Consider the following 16,206-nt stretch of genomic DNA (forward strand, 5'->3'; position numbering starts at 1 on the left):
TTGCCCCAAATTCCTATGTTAAAGTCCTAATCCAGTACCCTCAGAATGTGGCTGTGTTTGGAGACAGGATCTCTAAAAAGGTAATTACAGTAAAATGAGGTCATGGGAATGGGCCCTAACCCAATCTAACTGCTATCTTTATAAGAAGGGGAATTTGGGGGCACCTGGGTGGCTCAGGTCATGATCCCGGGGTCCTGGGATAGAGTCCTGCATCGGGCTTCCTGCAGGGAGCCTGCTTCTCTCTCTGTCTGTGCCTCTGCCTCTCTCTGTGTCTCTCATGAATAAATAAATAAAATCTTAAAAAAAAAAAAAAAAGAAAAAGAAAGGGAGGGAGGAGGAGGAGGAATTTGGACACAGGTAAGAGGGGAAGGCCATGTGAAGATACTGGAAGCAGATAGCCATCTATAAGCCAAGGAGACAGGTGTCAGAAAACACCAACCCCACTCAAATCTTGATCTCTTCCAGCCTCCAGAACTGTGAGAAAATTAATTTCTTTTGTTAAACCACTCAGTCTGTGGTACTTTGTTATAGCGGCCCTACTACAGGGCAAAGGAACACAACTACATTTTTCTGCAGGAATGTGGACCTGGTGGTGAGGGACTGGATCTGGGAATGGTAGAGCAACGAAACAGGAGGAACCTGGGACATGGCTGACTCTTAGGAAGGAGTCACCACAACAACTTCAGATGGTCTACCTCTGGTTGGCAGGAGAGAAATCAGTTCTACCTCACTTAACGCATTGTCATTGTGGGTCTGTGACACGCACGGAAACATATGATCTAATTAACAAGCTCCCTGCCTGGCTCACTGACGCACTGAAGCAACAGTTGGCATTAGTAGTAATGGGACCAACCTACACCTTACTTGTCCTTCAAGGGTTGGCCTGAGTGCGCATCACTGTGCAGACTCTAGGGTATTCTGTGCCTCTAGGGTTGGATGTCTCACACCAACCTCAGTTAATGAGATTGAGTATCGAACGGTCTAGAGTGTGCATCACACCTGGTAGGCCCAAGCCCAGATTCCCTCCTGTGCTTGTCTTTCATGCTTGTTAACCTATCAAGCCTGTCCTGCCTTATCCTAATCCCTGTTTCAAATTCAGCTTGTGACAGAAGGTCCAAGTGGGCTTCAAGTATCCTTTTCAAGTCAGAGCTCACAGGTGTGTTACGACTTTCACACTACTGAGACCTATGCAGACATGCACGAGAGTATATACACATATTCTAAAAGTGTAAAATGACAATGAATAGCAACATATAAATGTATTATGCTTCCTAATGAAAAGGCAGTGATTTCCCCACATGTGTATGTATCTACACACGCACACACACACTCATATATTCAAAGTGCGATTATAAAACAGTGACTTTGGGCAGCCCGGGTGGCTCAGCAGTTTAGCGCCGCCTTCAGCCCAGGGCATGATCCTGGGGTCCCGGGATCGAGTCCTGCATTGGGCTCCCTGCATGGAGCCTGCTTCTCCCTCTGCCTGTGTCTCTGCCTCTCTCTCTCTCTCTCTCTCTCTCTGTCTCTTATGAATAAATAAAATCTTTAAAAAATCATAAATAAATAAATAAATAAATAAATAAATAAATAAATAAATAAATAAATAAAACAGTGGCTTTTTCACAGACTTATGATGGCTCAGACATTCTAACAAGCATTAGGTCGAACCCTACGAAATCCGTGACACTCTATCATTTTTTAACCTTAAAAATATGATAATTTCATCCAAATCAAATGAATGTGCCTCCAAACAGTCATTTTAGGAGGTACTTCACTAACTTGAGTGATTAAATTTTTTTTCTTTTGGAACATGTCCCTCAAAACTGTCACCAGAAGCAGCTGTATATACAAGAAAACTCGATGTGTGATGCTCCTCTTCACTTAGCTGTGAAAGAGTAAAGAAAACAAAACAGGGCTGGCGGGGAGGGGGAAGTGAGGAGTCACTGAAAAACCAAGGAGCAGAACGTTTTGGTTAAAAGAGACCATTACATTCTGGAGATGGGCCCTACAGTCAACCATACGGTGCCGCACACCGAAAACTTTACTTTAAGAGGGCAGGTAGATCTCAGGCTAAGCGTTCTTATCTCAATAAAAACAGTTTGTTATAACTGGTATAAAATACAAGCTCCATGTCACTAAAACACATGGTGTGCACAGGTGCGCAAGGGTGCGCAAGGTGCATCAGGCACCAGGGGCAGGGCCCTGGGTCGCCTACCTTTTTTTTATTAAAAATTCTATTTATTTCATGAGAGACACAGAGAGAGGCAGAGACATAGGCAGAGGGAGAAGCAGGCTCCCTGCAGGGAGCTTGATGAGGGACTTGATCCCCGGACCCCGAGGTCACACCCTGAGCCGAAGGCAGACGCTCGATCGCTGGGCCACCCAGGTGCCCCGGTGGCCTACCTTTCAAGGACACCCAGTAGTGCTTCCACTTCCGCCGGGTGGCCGACTCCACCTTCTTGTTCTTCTTGTGCACGAGGAAGTTCTTGACGGCCAGCGCCCCGGCCTTGCGCACGGTGCCCTGCGCGGCGGTGAGCAGGATGTCCGACTGGCCCGGGGAGCTCAGGGTGCCGCTGCTCTGCTCGTCGCTGTGCGCCGAGCCGGCCTCCTCCAGGCTCTCGCTGTTGGTGGTGCTCAGCTCCAGCTCCCGGCGAAAATTCTCGTACACCCCCTGGCGGGCCGCATCCCCGGTGGAGCTGCTGCCGCTGTCGCTGCCCACGAAGGCGCGGCCGGTGGGGGGCGAGTAGCTGGAGTTGGTGGCATTGGATCGCCGGGACAGGAGGTCCGTGTCGGTGGTGGCCCCTTCGATCCCGCTGTCCGCAAACTCACTGCCCTCACCGGCATTAACATCCTTGGGAGCAGAGAGGGAGAAAAAGAAGACGTGCATCACGCAGAGAAGCCAGCCAGGGGCTGCGGAGCTGCCGGGGACCCACTGGGCACCACTGCTCCCAGCCTGTCCTGGACCGGTTACTCCTCAAGCCCCGGACCCACACAGACCCGACTCGCACGCAGAGCAGCTCAGGAAAACCATTAAGCCGACCTGGCCTGAACGTGAACAATCCGGAATGTTCGAGAAATACATATTAAAGAACAAGGAACGCTTCTTCCAAGAACTCATCATTTATCTGACTTAGCTAATTAACTAATTGGCGATTCAGCTATTGAGGTGTTCCCACCGCTGTGCCGAGAGAGCTCAGTACCCTTACCCTCATCAGCCCGCCCAAAACTCCAGGAAAATTCTGCAGGCTGATTAGCTGTTGCAGAGGTAGGGGGTTACAATGCATAATAAGGTCCTTGCAGCTAATATCCACACCCCTCTTTTTTTTTTTTTTTTTTAAATAAAGGGCCTGGTGAGGAGTCTGTTTTATAATGTAGGGCCTATAAAGATAACTAGCGCAGCGCCTCACCCACTCACCCGGCAAGGACCCATGTCCCACGAATAGGCAAGAGTCCTCATGCTGTAATCAGCTTCACTTCTCGAAAACAAGCAGCCTCTCACTCTGCATTGAGCTAAATAAGTCTGTGGGGCCCACAGCTCCAAGGCAGGCTCTCCAATTACCTTGCCCTTTCAAAGCCGGGATGCTAGGAGCCCAAAGCAAGCTACTCACTGCCCCAGGGCCAAGTGACAGCTTAGGGCAACTGCCAACATGCAGAAGTATCAATTCCCAGTTTAAAAACATTTGGAAGTTCCAAAGCACTGTCCCTGCTCTCAAGCTGAACATTTCCGGGACACAGACAGGTCTGTTCTTAAATCAGAACCTTAATTGCTCCAAAGTGCTACAGGCATATCCATAAACAGTAATTAAATAATGCTAGTAATCAAGGAAGGATAATGACAGCAATATTGGACAGGACGGGTTCAACGGTCTTATGGATAAGAAATGAGGCTGGTTTTTCTCAAAGGAAGAGAACAGGAACACGGGTGTGACATAGAAGAGATGGCAAAGTGAGACATGGTTTGAGAATTCAACCACTTTTTGAGATTTCGGTCTCACAAGCACCCAATTACATATAACAGACTATTCTGAGTTGGCATAAAAATGAATGCTTTTGGCTCAGGTATTTGCTGAGAGGCAATGGGGCAGAATGAACCAAGCCACAAACTAACACAGTCCTGCACGAGCCGGGACAGGTGCCGGGCCTGGATCTCTAAGCATCTCGCTTGGTCAATTCTAAGGGAGAACTTCAAACTTCCCCTTTGTCATGAAGAGATACTAAGTGAAAAACTAAAAGATGGGCACGCACAGGTGTGACAAGCAAGAGGAGACACAGAAAGATAAATGCTGTACGATTCACGTATAAGTCGAATCCAAAAATTGAATTCATAGAACAGAGAGTGGAGGGATGCCTGGGTGGCTCAGTGGCTGAACGTCACATTCAGCTCAGGTCATGATCCTGGGGTCCAGGGATTGAGTCCTACATTGGGCTCCCTGCTTCTCCCTCTGCGTATGTCTCTGCCTCTCTCTCTGCGTCTCTCATGAATAAATAAATAAAATCTTAAAAAAAAAAAAAAAAGAACAGAGAGTGAAACAGTGGCTGCTGGGGATGGAGGTGGGGGGAAAATGGGGTGATGTTGGTCTTTTATAACTTTCAGTTATAAAATTAATAAGTTCTAGGAATCTAACGTACAGTGTGGTGCATATCGTTAATACTGCATTTGTCTACTTGAAATTTGCTAAGGGAGTAGAGATCTTAAGTGTTTTCACCACACACACAAAAAAGGCAATTATGTGAAGTGATGGATGTGTTAATTAACTTGATTGTGGCAATCATTTCACAATGTATACATATATTAAATCATTAATTGTGCACTTTCAAAAAAAAACCCCAACAACAAAGAGAACAGTATGCAAAGGGAGGAAAATAAGTAATTTTACAGTGGAGAGATCTGGAGAATACCACCTCAGCCAGGTGTTCCAGGTTAACTGGGAGTCCTCTTTGCTATCTAAAATTGTTCTGAAGGAAAGAAAGAAAGAAAAGAAAGAAAGAAAAAAGAAAAGAAAGAAAAGAAAAGAAAAAAGAAAAGAAGGAAGGAAGAAAGAAAGGAAGGCAGGCAGGCAGCAGGAAGTAGTTAAGATAGCTTCTGAGGACTAACTGTATTTCCAATGGAATTCAGAGCTCTGGGATTTCGGGAGTCTTAGGGGGGATAAAGAAACTGGGCACAGAATGCCTGGGTGGCTTCAGTTGCCCAAGCATTTGCCTTTGGCTCAGGTCATGATCTTGGGGTCCTGGGATCGAGCCCCACATTGGGCTCCCTGCTCAGCAGGGAATTTGCTTCTCTCTCTCTCTCCCCTTCTCACACCTGTCTCTCTCTTAAATAAATAAATAAAAATCTTGAAAGAAAGAAAGAAAGAAAGAAAGAAAGAAAGAAAGAAAGAAAGAAAGAAAGAAAGAAAGAATCAAACAAACAAACTGTGGGCACAGCTCAGGGGCACATGCCCTGTAACTACTGGTCCCATCACTGTGCTAGCTACCAACCCACCTGGGTCATGCAGGGCCCAGATCCAGTGGATAAACATGCTCTATATAAAAGGAAAAACAAGGTTAAGAACTCCCACTTCTCCCGACAGGGACACTGACCATGTCAATAAGACAATAAGGAAATTTGCCATTACTGATTATTGAAGACAACCATGAGTAGTGGGAGATGAAGAGCTGGTGAATTTCCTAAACATCTGGATTCATATTTTCATGTGTCTCAGTCTTTCTCTGGAAGAAATGAAGGAATCCATTACAAACTCCCCTCTAAAATGCAAAGAGGTGAGAAGTTCTCTGTAAGAGAGAGAGAGAGAAGCTATGCTGATAACCTCCCTGGTCCATAAGAGAAAGACCTCAGAACAAGGGAGAGAATGGACTCAAGGCATCTTTTAATTCCCAGAGCCCTAGAATAGGAAGGAACATTGAAAAGCATTCCCCTTGATTAATGGATGAGGACGGTTGGGCTTGGAAACTCACAAGCTGGCTGGTGGCAGACTGGAAGTTGGAACCCACACTTCCAACCACCTTTTCCACTATTTTATGGCAGCCCCACTGCAAGTAGCACCTGACCAGGTTCTGTCTAAATAGTCAACTCTTTTGTCAACAATACCCTTTCCAGGGTTTCCCAGCAAAACCTAGGTGACTATCTATTTGCCTTGACTTGCCAGGCAAAGAGCTCAGATCTCAAAGTGGGGATAAGAGGAAGGAGGAGATGAAAGAGGAGGAGGGAGGCTGGCAGAGACCAGACAGGCCAAACCCTCAAGAGCATGTGTCTGAACAGTCTACGACTTTCCCACAAACCATTTACCCCTTTACAGAATACCCTGAGGCCTCTACAGAAACTAAGAGTTAAGACCTTGGTAGACACTCACCTCTCTGCCAGACCTGAACATCTGCTCATGCCAACGGATGCTGTAATCTTGCAGTGGCCCAGGCTCTGTGTGCTCAACTCTGGGATGGCCACTAGCCTAAGTAAAGAAGTGACTACTCCAGATAAGAGGCCTGCTGGCCCTAGCTGAGCTTGCATACCTTTAGAGCACGCAACCCATGTAACTTCTGGGGAATGCTCTGGATCTATTATCCAAGCTGACTCCACCTTGTCTCCACAAGTGACTAAGCAGGCTCAGTGGTACACATCTCCCACTTATATGTGACCCAGCCTGTTGGGAAATATGATAGTTGCCCAGCCTCAGCCCCAATTTGGTCATGAAGCTTGGGATGTCCCAAATACTCAGAGGCCCAAGCTCTAGCATCATGGGCAATGAGGACTACCTAAGCAGAGGCACTATTCAACACCTGAATGGTCAATGAGAGGCCATGCACCAGTAATCCCCAACTTTGTGTTTCTGGAAAGAATCATCCGTAGAACTGTGACCCAAATGCCTAAGGGCCACACAAGAAATAGAAACGTACAAGGTCACAGCATCTCTAGTACAAACCAAAGCAAGACACTCTGACACGAGGCTCTGGGTTCACACTTTGTTTTTATTTTTATTCCAGTTAGTTAACACAGAGTGTTGTATTAGTTTCAAGAGTATAATATAGTGATTCAAGATTTTCATACATCACCCTGTGCTCTTGGGTTCACACTTTGAAAAACACCAGGCATCCCTGTAAGGCTGCATCCCAAATGCCCTGTCACTCTCAAATGCCGGATGCCTATCACTGCCATGCACCTTCCAGCAGCTCCGAAGAAAGTCAGGACCATTCGCATCCAAACATTCCCAGTGGTCATCTTTCAAAGAGTTCCTCCTCCTACCCACCTCGGTCTCAAGGACACTTCACACCTGAGAAACCAGATTTTCCCCATACTCAGAAGCCCCTGAAATGTCCCCCACTCTTCCCAGCAGCAGGAAATCCAGAAGACCAACCCTAGGAGAGTCCCATGGGAACCTCAGCAGTGTCTGTAGCAAATGCAAGGTATGTTCCTACTGCAGGAACATCTTAGCATCTGATAGGTCCTAGTATTTGATCAAATACTGATTCTTTTTTTTTTTTAAAGATTTGATTTATTTATTCATGAGAGACACACACACACACACACAGAGGCAGAGACACAGGCAGAGAGAGAAGCAGGCTCTACATAGGGAGCCCGATGTGGGACTCGATCCCAGGTCTCCAGGATCACTCCCTGAGCCCAAGGCAGATGCTCAACCGCTGAGCCACCCAGAAGTCCTGATCAAATACTGAGTTCTAATTCAAAAGTCAAAGGAACTCAGGGAAATGGTAAGACTCTAGCTACCCAGAGAGGTAACTCCCAACACGAAGCACAATCCAGTTCAAGATTTCCTGGAAATTACTCAAAATCAACTCTCCCCGTGTTAGAAACACTCCACTGAAGAGGTTTCCGATTATACACAACATTCAGGGGGTATAGAGGCTCTTAAATCCTACTCTCCCTGGACAAATCCTCCCAAGCCAGATTTTGAGAGCACTCGCCAGTTCCCATGGCATTGGCAGTTTCCCAGCAGGAACGCATGCACTTTCCTACCGGATGCACAAGTGGCCAGCTGTATCGCCCAGAGCGTGCCACAGCTGCTAGGCCAGAGTGATCGTAGTCCTAGAGCTGGACCACAAACGTTTAAATAAGCTCTGGTAAATGGAGGAGGTGAGGGCATTTTTTTTTTTTAAAGATTTTATTTATTCAGAGAGAGAGAGAGAGAGAGAGGCAGAGACACAGAGGGAGAAGCAGGCTCCATGCAGGGAGCCCTACATGGGACTCGATCCTGGAACTCCAGGATCACCCCCTGGGCTGAAGGCGGTGCTAAACCGCTGAGCCACCCGGGGTGCCCGGTGAGGGCAAATTTCAAGCCCATTTTCACTGCCTTGGCAAACTGAAGGGTCACTCAGCAGGAATGTGGGCTAATGATACATTGTGGCAAAGCTCCAGTGGTTTCATGGGCCAACTTAGAAATACTTTTGAGGGACAGGTTTTCTGTGTCCATGACAGGGGAACAGAAGTTTTGAAAAGGTAATTAGCCACAAAGTTCAAGAGCCCTGGGACAATCCAAGGACAGTAAGATCAGTTGGTCACTTTTAAGTCAAATGTGATTAGAAATTATTTCTCAGAGCAGCCCAGGTGGCTCAGCAGTTTAGCGCCACCTTCAGCCCAAGGCCTGATCCTGGGGACCCGGGATCGAGTCCTACATCAGGCTCCTTGCATGGAGCCTGATTCTCCCTCTGCCTGTGTCTCTGCCTCTCTCTGTGTGTCTCTCCTGAATAAATAAATCAAATCTTAAAAAAAAAAAAAAAAAAAGAAACTATTTCACTGGTTACTTTAATTTCCTTGATGAATCCAGATTTGCTTTCATATAGCTATATAGGGAAGCTAAAAAGAGAGTTCAGACTTTGAGCAGGTTGAGGAAATTTCCGCCTGCAGAAGCTATGAATTAGAATAATTTTGCCTTGTTAAGTTCTAAAATACTCCTCCCCTGAGTTATCATCTGCTTCTTATCCCCAAAATGCAAGTACCCCCTCCCGCACACATGCACACCCATGAATATTGTCTGTGGTTCCCAGTGTTCTCTCCTTGGTATAGTAGGTATAGTCTTAGTACATGCTCCCTTAGTAATCTCAGTACCATCAGTACCAATCCTAGGGGAATTACTCTGAACCAATCGGTGCCTCAGTTTCCCCACCTGGAAAATGGGGATTACAATAGTTATCTGCTCTTTTAAGACTCTGTAAGATGCTGTGAAATTGAGTTAACCCAACAAAGGTTTCTGGAACTGTACCCAGCACATAGTGTCTGTTCAAAAGTGTTAACTAAGATGACTGTCATTTCCACCTTCAGCCTTTCTTTCATCTCGGCCCAAGGAGAGAAGGCAGTGTGACCTCACTCACTATGTCCTGCACTAACATGGAAGGTTGCTGCCGAGGAAATGGGAGAACAGGCAACCAAGGCTGGTGTGAGCCAATGAAGTCCCTATTTTCACATTCACAAGACAGCCTCATCACTTAAGGAAATGGTGATGTTTCCTACACTGTCAATGAATAATTACTGGGCACTGTTACTGATAATTGCCACTCCTGATTTGTTTTGAAGATTTTATTTACTCATGAGAGACACAGAAAGAGAGGAAAAGACATACAAAGAGGGAGAAGCAGGCTCCCTGCGGGGAGCCTGATGCAGGACTCCATCCCAGGACCCCAGGATCACGCCCTGAGCCAAAGGCAGATGCTCAACCACTGAGCCACCCAGGTGCCCCTGTCATTCCTGATTTGCTAGAAATACTGCAGTGTTACTTTTCCATCATTGTAACGTTTTTTTCTTCCTCTCTCTCTACCCAAAGGTCCAGCACCGTTCAGCATTTCAAATTCTGAAGTTGGTATATTTGACCCAGCGGGCCTCCCACGATCAGCCCCCTAAAATCTGGCTATTTCCCCCTTCTTCCTTTCCCAAGACACACTCTTCATGCCTTTTTATGTTTCCCACACATCTCCCCTGCTTTTCTAATGATCCCCAATGGGAGTGACTCAAAATTTCTCTCAATCATAACCAGGGGACCTAGAGTTCTTACTGTTGCTAAAAAGGGGGCCAGAAGTAAGTTGGTAAAAGTTTGCAATGCTGCTTCAGGTGATTCCAGGCTGGGGACTGACTGCCTTAGAGCTAAGTCAATGAATCATCCTCTCTCTTTGCATCTGTTTTTCCACGTAGGTGCCTCACACTGTATAGTCATCCATCCCCCTCACTGCCCATGATGTATCACTCTCCCGCGGGCTCTTGTCCTTTCTTCGAGCCATGCCGTGGTTCAGCACCGAGCACTCTTTCTTCTACCATCCTCAATGTACCCTGTATGTCGCTGCTAGGTAAACCTCCCAGGAGCCGTGTGGAAGCTGCTCAGCCTGCCTCTCCAAGCCCCCGGTGGGTGTCCCATCTTCACACTGGACGTACCCACCAGTCAGCAGTGAAATGGGAGAACCTGCTCCCAACTGTTCTTACTTCCAGGAGGACATACCCTTCGAGGCTCAGCTCACGTCTCTCCTTTCTGTAGCTAGAAGACTTTTCTTTCCCTTCTCCAATGGCCAGGCCAACTGCTCTGCAGCATCTCATTCTCTCTGCCCCAATTCTGCTCGAGACCCACTGCCCTCTTTGCTTTGCCTCAAGTACACAAGGCATGCTCCCACCTTACAGATCAACGGTTGACTCCCAAGTCTGCCCTCTCAAGGGGGCCAAGCCTGATCACCCCATCTCCAATCGCCTCCCACATCTCCCATTACCTTATTTTCTTTGCCCTGCTCTTTTTTCCATTGCATGTCAAGTGCTTGCTATGCTGTTTTCTGCTTACACACCCCCATTTCACCCCAAACTAGCTCCGTGAGCTCAGGGATCTTTTCTTGTTGACATATCCCAAAGCGCCAAGAACAGTGTCTGACATGGAGTAGGCCCTTCAGAAAAATAAACCCACCTTTGTGGGGTCACCTGGGTGGCTCAGTTGGTTAACAGTCTGCCTTGGGCTCAAGTCATGATCTCACGGTCCTGGGATGGAGCCCCATGTGGGGGTTCCCTGCTCAATGGGGAGTCTGTTTCTCCCTCTCCTTTTGTTCCTCCCCCTGCTTGTGCATGCTCTGTTTCTCTCTCAAATGAATAAATCTTTTCAGGGGCACCTGGGTGGCTCAATGGTTGAACATCTGTCTTTGGCTCAGGTTGTGATCCTGGGGTCCTGGGATCGAGTTCTGCATTGGGCTCACCCAGGGAACCTGCTTCTCCATGTTTCTGCCTCTCTCTGTGTGTCTCTCATGAATAAATAAATAAAATATTTTTAAAATGATCCTTAAAAAAGTAAATAGATATAAGCCCACCTTTGCATGAATGTACTGCTGTTCATTTTCCACTGTAATCTCAAAACAAGAACAGTTTCTCACAGATTACATTTTAATTTCATTTAAGGGTTTAGTCGTTTCCAGGTTCAGCTCACGCTCCACTATGGTTGAGCTGACTAATCGGTTCTAGATGTCAGGCTGAACTTTGCAATCTTCAAGCAATCCAGTTTTCTTGTGTCATTTATGGATGTAACCAGAGTTAATTTAAATCTTTTTCTTTAACTCTTTTCAAAAGTAGATAAAGTAAGAAAAGATGGCCTATCCTATGGCCCATATTTGTCAGCAATCGTCTAAAGCAAACTGGACCCATATGATGATGAAAAGCCTGTTGGCTCTTTCCTACCTGGGGCTCCATGGAGGCCCTCTGAGGCCTTCCCAGCAGGCCTCATAGCAGATTCTAAGTTCCCAATTCCAGCCCTGCTTCCTCTTTCAGTGATGCTAGGAAACCAGCACTCTCATCAGGAGACACAGACAGTCCCCTCTTCAAGCACTAAACTGAAAATGTGAATTTTGAGGGTCTAAACTTCTCCAGCCTATATTAGCATAAATGGGCAGCTCTCAAAGTGTGGACCAATTTCAGGAGGCCCCTCAGACCCTCCCTCTTCCAACTACTGGAGCAAGGCCACATTTCCCCCTATAGTCCAACCCAAATAGTATATCACAAGGGAGTGAATGCAGAAGCCACTAGGAGACTCCAGGTTTTTCTGATTGCCAGAAATTGTAGAGATTTGCAAAATATAAAATAACACCTGTCTTCTAATTTTTTTACTTTTAAATTTTTTTTAATTTTAGAAAATACAAAAATTTATTTTATAAAATATTTCATTTATTGATTTGACAGAAAGAGAGAGAGAAAGAGAACACAAACAGGGGGACCAGCAGGCAGAGGGAGAGGGAGAAACAGGCTCCCCACTGAGCAAGGACCCCCCTGCCCCCGCCCATCCCATGATGTAGGACTTGATCCCAGGACCCCGGGATCATGACCTGAGCCAAAGGCAGATGCCTAACTGACTGAGCCACCCAAGCTGCCAGGAAATTTTTTTTAAAAAGTAAATAAAAAGTTACTTGTGTGAATATTGTAATGGGTTTATTGGTACTATTTTAAAATGAATCAACAAGTTTTTTTTTCTTTGCTTTCCTGTTTCAATTTCTAGTGTGATAAATATTTATAGATATAACCCACATAAACAGAAGCCCTTTGGAATCTACCATACTTTTTACGAGCATAGAGGGGTTTGCAACCAGGCCAAGAGAGCCACCCCTCAACTACCTATTCATCCTCCTACTCCCCAAAAGAAGATCTTGGCAAAGAGGTGGATACGCCTGCTGAAAATGGATGGGCTTGCTTTCAAAACAACTATCTCATTGCTTGACTTACACGCCAGAAAAAGGAAGATCAAGGGAGGAAGCAAAAAAGAGGCATCAAACAGTCCAAAGAGAAGGGAAGGAAAAGAGGGATTTAATAAATAAATAAATAAATAAATTTTATATGAAGATATGTTGTTTCGTGAAGAATTAACCTGAGGTTATTAACCAGAAGCTTCTAGATGGACTTTGGGGAACGCATGGAGCCCCTGAAATTGAATGCAGAAGGGTGGTCCATGTGTTTATCTGAGAAAAAGGGCCAAATTTTTCATCCAATTCTCAAAGGAGTCTGTGACCAAAGGTTAAGAATCTCTTGGATGCTGATGGCAGTTTTCAGCTCAGGGAACATAGCTATCCCTGAGCCATTTAAGCTAAGCATAAAGCAAAACAAAATTTTAAAACCAATGCAACTTTTCTAGGAACTCAAGATCCTCTTCTGACAATGCTGCACCCCCCCTCCCCTCGTTGCTGAAATCATGGACTCTATGACTCGCTTTTCCAAACATGAAAGAAGGGCTTTCTTCTAAAGCTACTATGGACACCTCTCTCAGGAACCACTGTGTCAAGGCTACGGTAGTGGACATTCCTATGTTCTTTTCAGCCAATCACCCTTTTTTGCTTCTGTACCAGAACTGAGGACTTGGATCTTACAATCTGAGGACACATGAGTTGGAATCTGTTTGAGAATGAGGAGGTAGTACGGCATAGGAGGTGGGCTTCTGAAGAATGACCCTGGCCAGTGAGTCAGGGGACCTGGATTTCAATCCAGTTGTGACACCTTGTCACCTAATGTCTTTAGATACGCATGCAAAGCAAAGGGGCTGGACAAAGAGCTCTGGCTTACATCATTTCCACTCCCCATGCTGTGGTATGAAGGATTTCTGGAAACACTGAAGGGGTCAGAAATTGCACAAACACACAAACCAATCCACAGTGTCACATCTCCACAAGGGGCGCTGAGCAGGGACCCCTCGCTGTCAAGGCTGTGGCTCCTTGAGACATTCTCCATATGGCTGCTCCCAGTCTTTCATCTCCTAAGTGGATGAATGGAGCTCTCCTCACAAGTCATGCACAATGGCCCCAAGCCAGAGCTTCCCTTTGAAACACAGAACCTGGATAAAAGACACTCCATCAGTTGGCGGTTTTCTCTTTGCGCCTCACCCACTGGAAGTCCGAGCCATGGGAGGGCTGAGCTCTGAAATATTAAGCCAAACTATTCCCATCACAGCTAATAACCATTACTGACTGACTTTCTACCTTGTGCAAGCCAGAGTTTCAAATTCACTCCCCTGTGGAACTCACATTAGCCTGAGCAAAGAGGCCCCGAGATCCATCCAGGTTATATAACCATCAGAAAACAGGACTCAAACTGACAAGCTCGGCTCTGTTGGATTTCAGAACTTCTTTACATGATACCAGGCTGCCCCAACTCTATCTGGTAAACCACTGGAATATCGAGACAGTCAAGTTCAGTCCAAAAGACCAGTAATACATCCATTAAATCAAGGGGTAGTCTCCTCCGTATTTCTTTCCTTTTCTTTTTTTTAAAGATTTTATTCATTTATTCACGAGACACACACACACACAGAGACAGAGAGAGAGAGAGAGAGAAGCAGAGACACAGGCAGAGGGAGAAGCAGGCTCCATGCAGGGAGCCCAATGTGGGACTCGATCCCGGGACTCCAGGATCATGCCCTGGGCCAAAGGCAGGCTCTAAACCGCTGAGCCACCCAGGGATCCCCTCTCCTCCGTATTTCTGCAGGAATCTATACAAGTAAACTCTGCTTTAAGTGCTGTGGGTAAACCCACCCAACAAATGAATACCAAAGTGACTTGCAAGACACGTTTTTACACATTTTACACACACACACACACACACACACACACACACTCAAACATATTGAATAAACAAATAATTCCACAGCACTCACTGTGTGGCAGACATGCAATAGGTGTCACTTTTCAAAAATTTTTTTTAAAGATTTTATTTATTTATTCATGAGAGACACAGAGAGAGAGGCAGAGACACAGGCAGAGGGAGAAGCAGGCTCCCTGTGGGGAGCCCGATGTGGGACTCAGTCCCAGGACCCTGGGATCACACCCTGAGCTGAAGGCAGACACTCAACCACTAAGCCATCCAGGTGCCCCTGTGTGTCGCTTTTTAAAACCTAAATGGGAACTCTAGTATTACAATAACATGTCCAACTACTGAACAAATACAAAACCAGGGCAAAAGATCAAAAACTCTTTTTTTGATCATTTTTAAATCAAATGAAGTTATTCACATTATTTCCGACAAAACATATTTCATCCCAGGCTCAGAGGCCACGCTCTGGGGCCAAAGGTCTGCCAGAAAGTCTTTTTCCTGAGGAGGAAAACTGCTGACAGACTGTTACAGATTCAACGACGTCACCAGGGCAGATGAGAGAACTTGAACATCTCCAATCCAAGCTCGCTGAAGAGATCCCCTGGGTCAGAAACTATAACCAACACCACCACCATCAAATAATAACAAAAAAAGCACAAAAAAAGAATTCTTTTCAAGGAAGCTTCCACACCCACTGTCTCTTAAAATACACTGTTTGGAACATAGTGGGTTCTCAAGAAATCGCGTTGGATGAACACGCCAAACTTAGACTAGGAAGCGTGGGTGGATGGATAGTGTTGTGCATAATTCTGGGGTTTGTTTCAAGTCATTAAAGAGCCTCACTCAACATATAAAGTCAATACGAAAATAATTCTTCCGTTCATTTTCTAGACTCCGCAAAAGGCTTCCATGCTCGGTACCCACTTGTTTCCCCTAATGGCCCTGTCACCGGTGTCACTTGCCCTGCACAGAGAAGGAGGAGCCTGCGGGGCACACAGGATGGATCGACTTGCCCAAGGTCACCGGTCAGTGAAGAGCCAGCCAGGATGCAAATGGACTTCTCAGGAGGCCGGGTCCCTTGCGCTCCGCATTACATGAAGCTGCCAAAGCAGTGACTTTCTGAGACACCACATTTGGATGATCTCACTTCCATAGATTAACAATTTTAGAAGGCGGCAAGCCAGAGATGGAAATTTCATATAACAATTACACGTGAGAGCTTGCAGTGGCACCGCTCGGAAGGAGAGAACTGCGCTGTCCCTCTCTTCTGGGTGTAGTCAGCGGTGACTCAAAGGCTCAAACCCCCACCAGCGGGGGTGTGTGTGTGGTGAGCCAGGGGTCCAGCTGTCCCCGGCGGTGGAGACATGGAGCTGGAGAGCCAGAATACAGCCAGACACCCCCCCTCTGATCTCACACAGAACATGGGGCATCTGGGTGGCTCAGTGGGTTAAGCATCTGCTGATGATTTTGGCTCAGGTCATGATGCCAGGGTTGTGGATTGAGCCCCTGCCTCAGACTCTGCACTGGGCGTGGAGGCTGCTTGATTCTCTCTCTCTCCTTTTCCCTCTGCCCTTCCCCACAAAAAAAAAAAAAAGAAAAGAAAAGAAAAAAACCCATTTTATATATATACTAACTTGGGATTGCTCCAGGTAAAGGGGACAGTCACAGGTAAT

General features: G+C 46.3%; 1 protein-coding gene across 9 annotated transcripts in view; it reads right to left on the minus strand.

The window, feature by feature from the left end:
• TIAM1 (TIAM Rac1 associated GEF 1) overlaps positions 1-16,206 on the minus strand; it is a 388,153-nt gene that overhangs the window by 113,175 nt on the left and 258,772 nt on the right. For 8 of the 9 annotated variants that reach the window (XM_072806723.1, XM_072806716.1, XM_072806719.1 and 5 more), the window contains one exon: positions 2,404-2,851. In XM_072806723.1, the coding sequence (XP_072662824.1) occupies positions 2,404-2,851 (448 nt within the window). Of the gene's footprint in view, positions 1-2,403; positions 2,852-6,350; positions 6,387-16,206 lie in introns of those variants that run through there. The other variant, XM_072806725.1, reaches the window with a different exon arrangement.

The sequence above is a fragment of the Canis lupus genome, chromosome 30, assembly GCF_048164855.1.
Source record: "Canis lupus baileyi chromosome 30, mCanLup2.hap1, whole genome shotgun sequence".
In the NCBI taxonomy this organism is placed as follows: domain Eukaryota; kingdom Metazoa; phylum Chordata; class Mammalia; order Carnivora; family Canidae; genus Canis; species Canis lupus.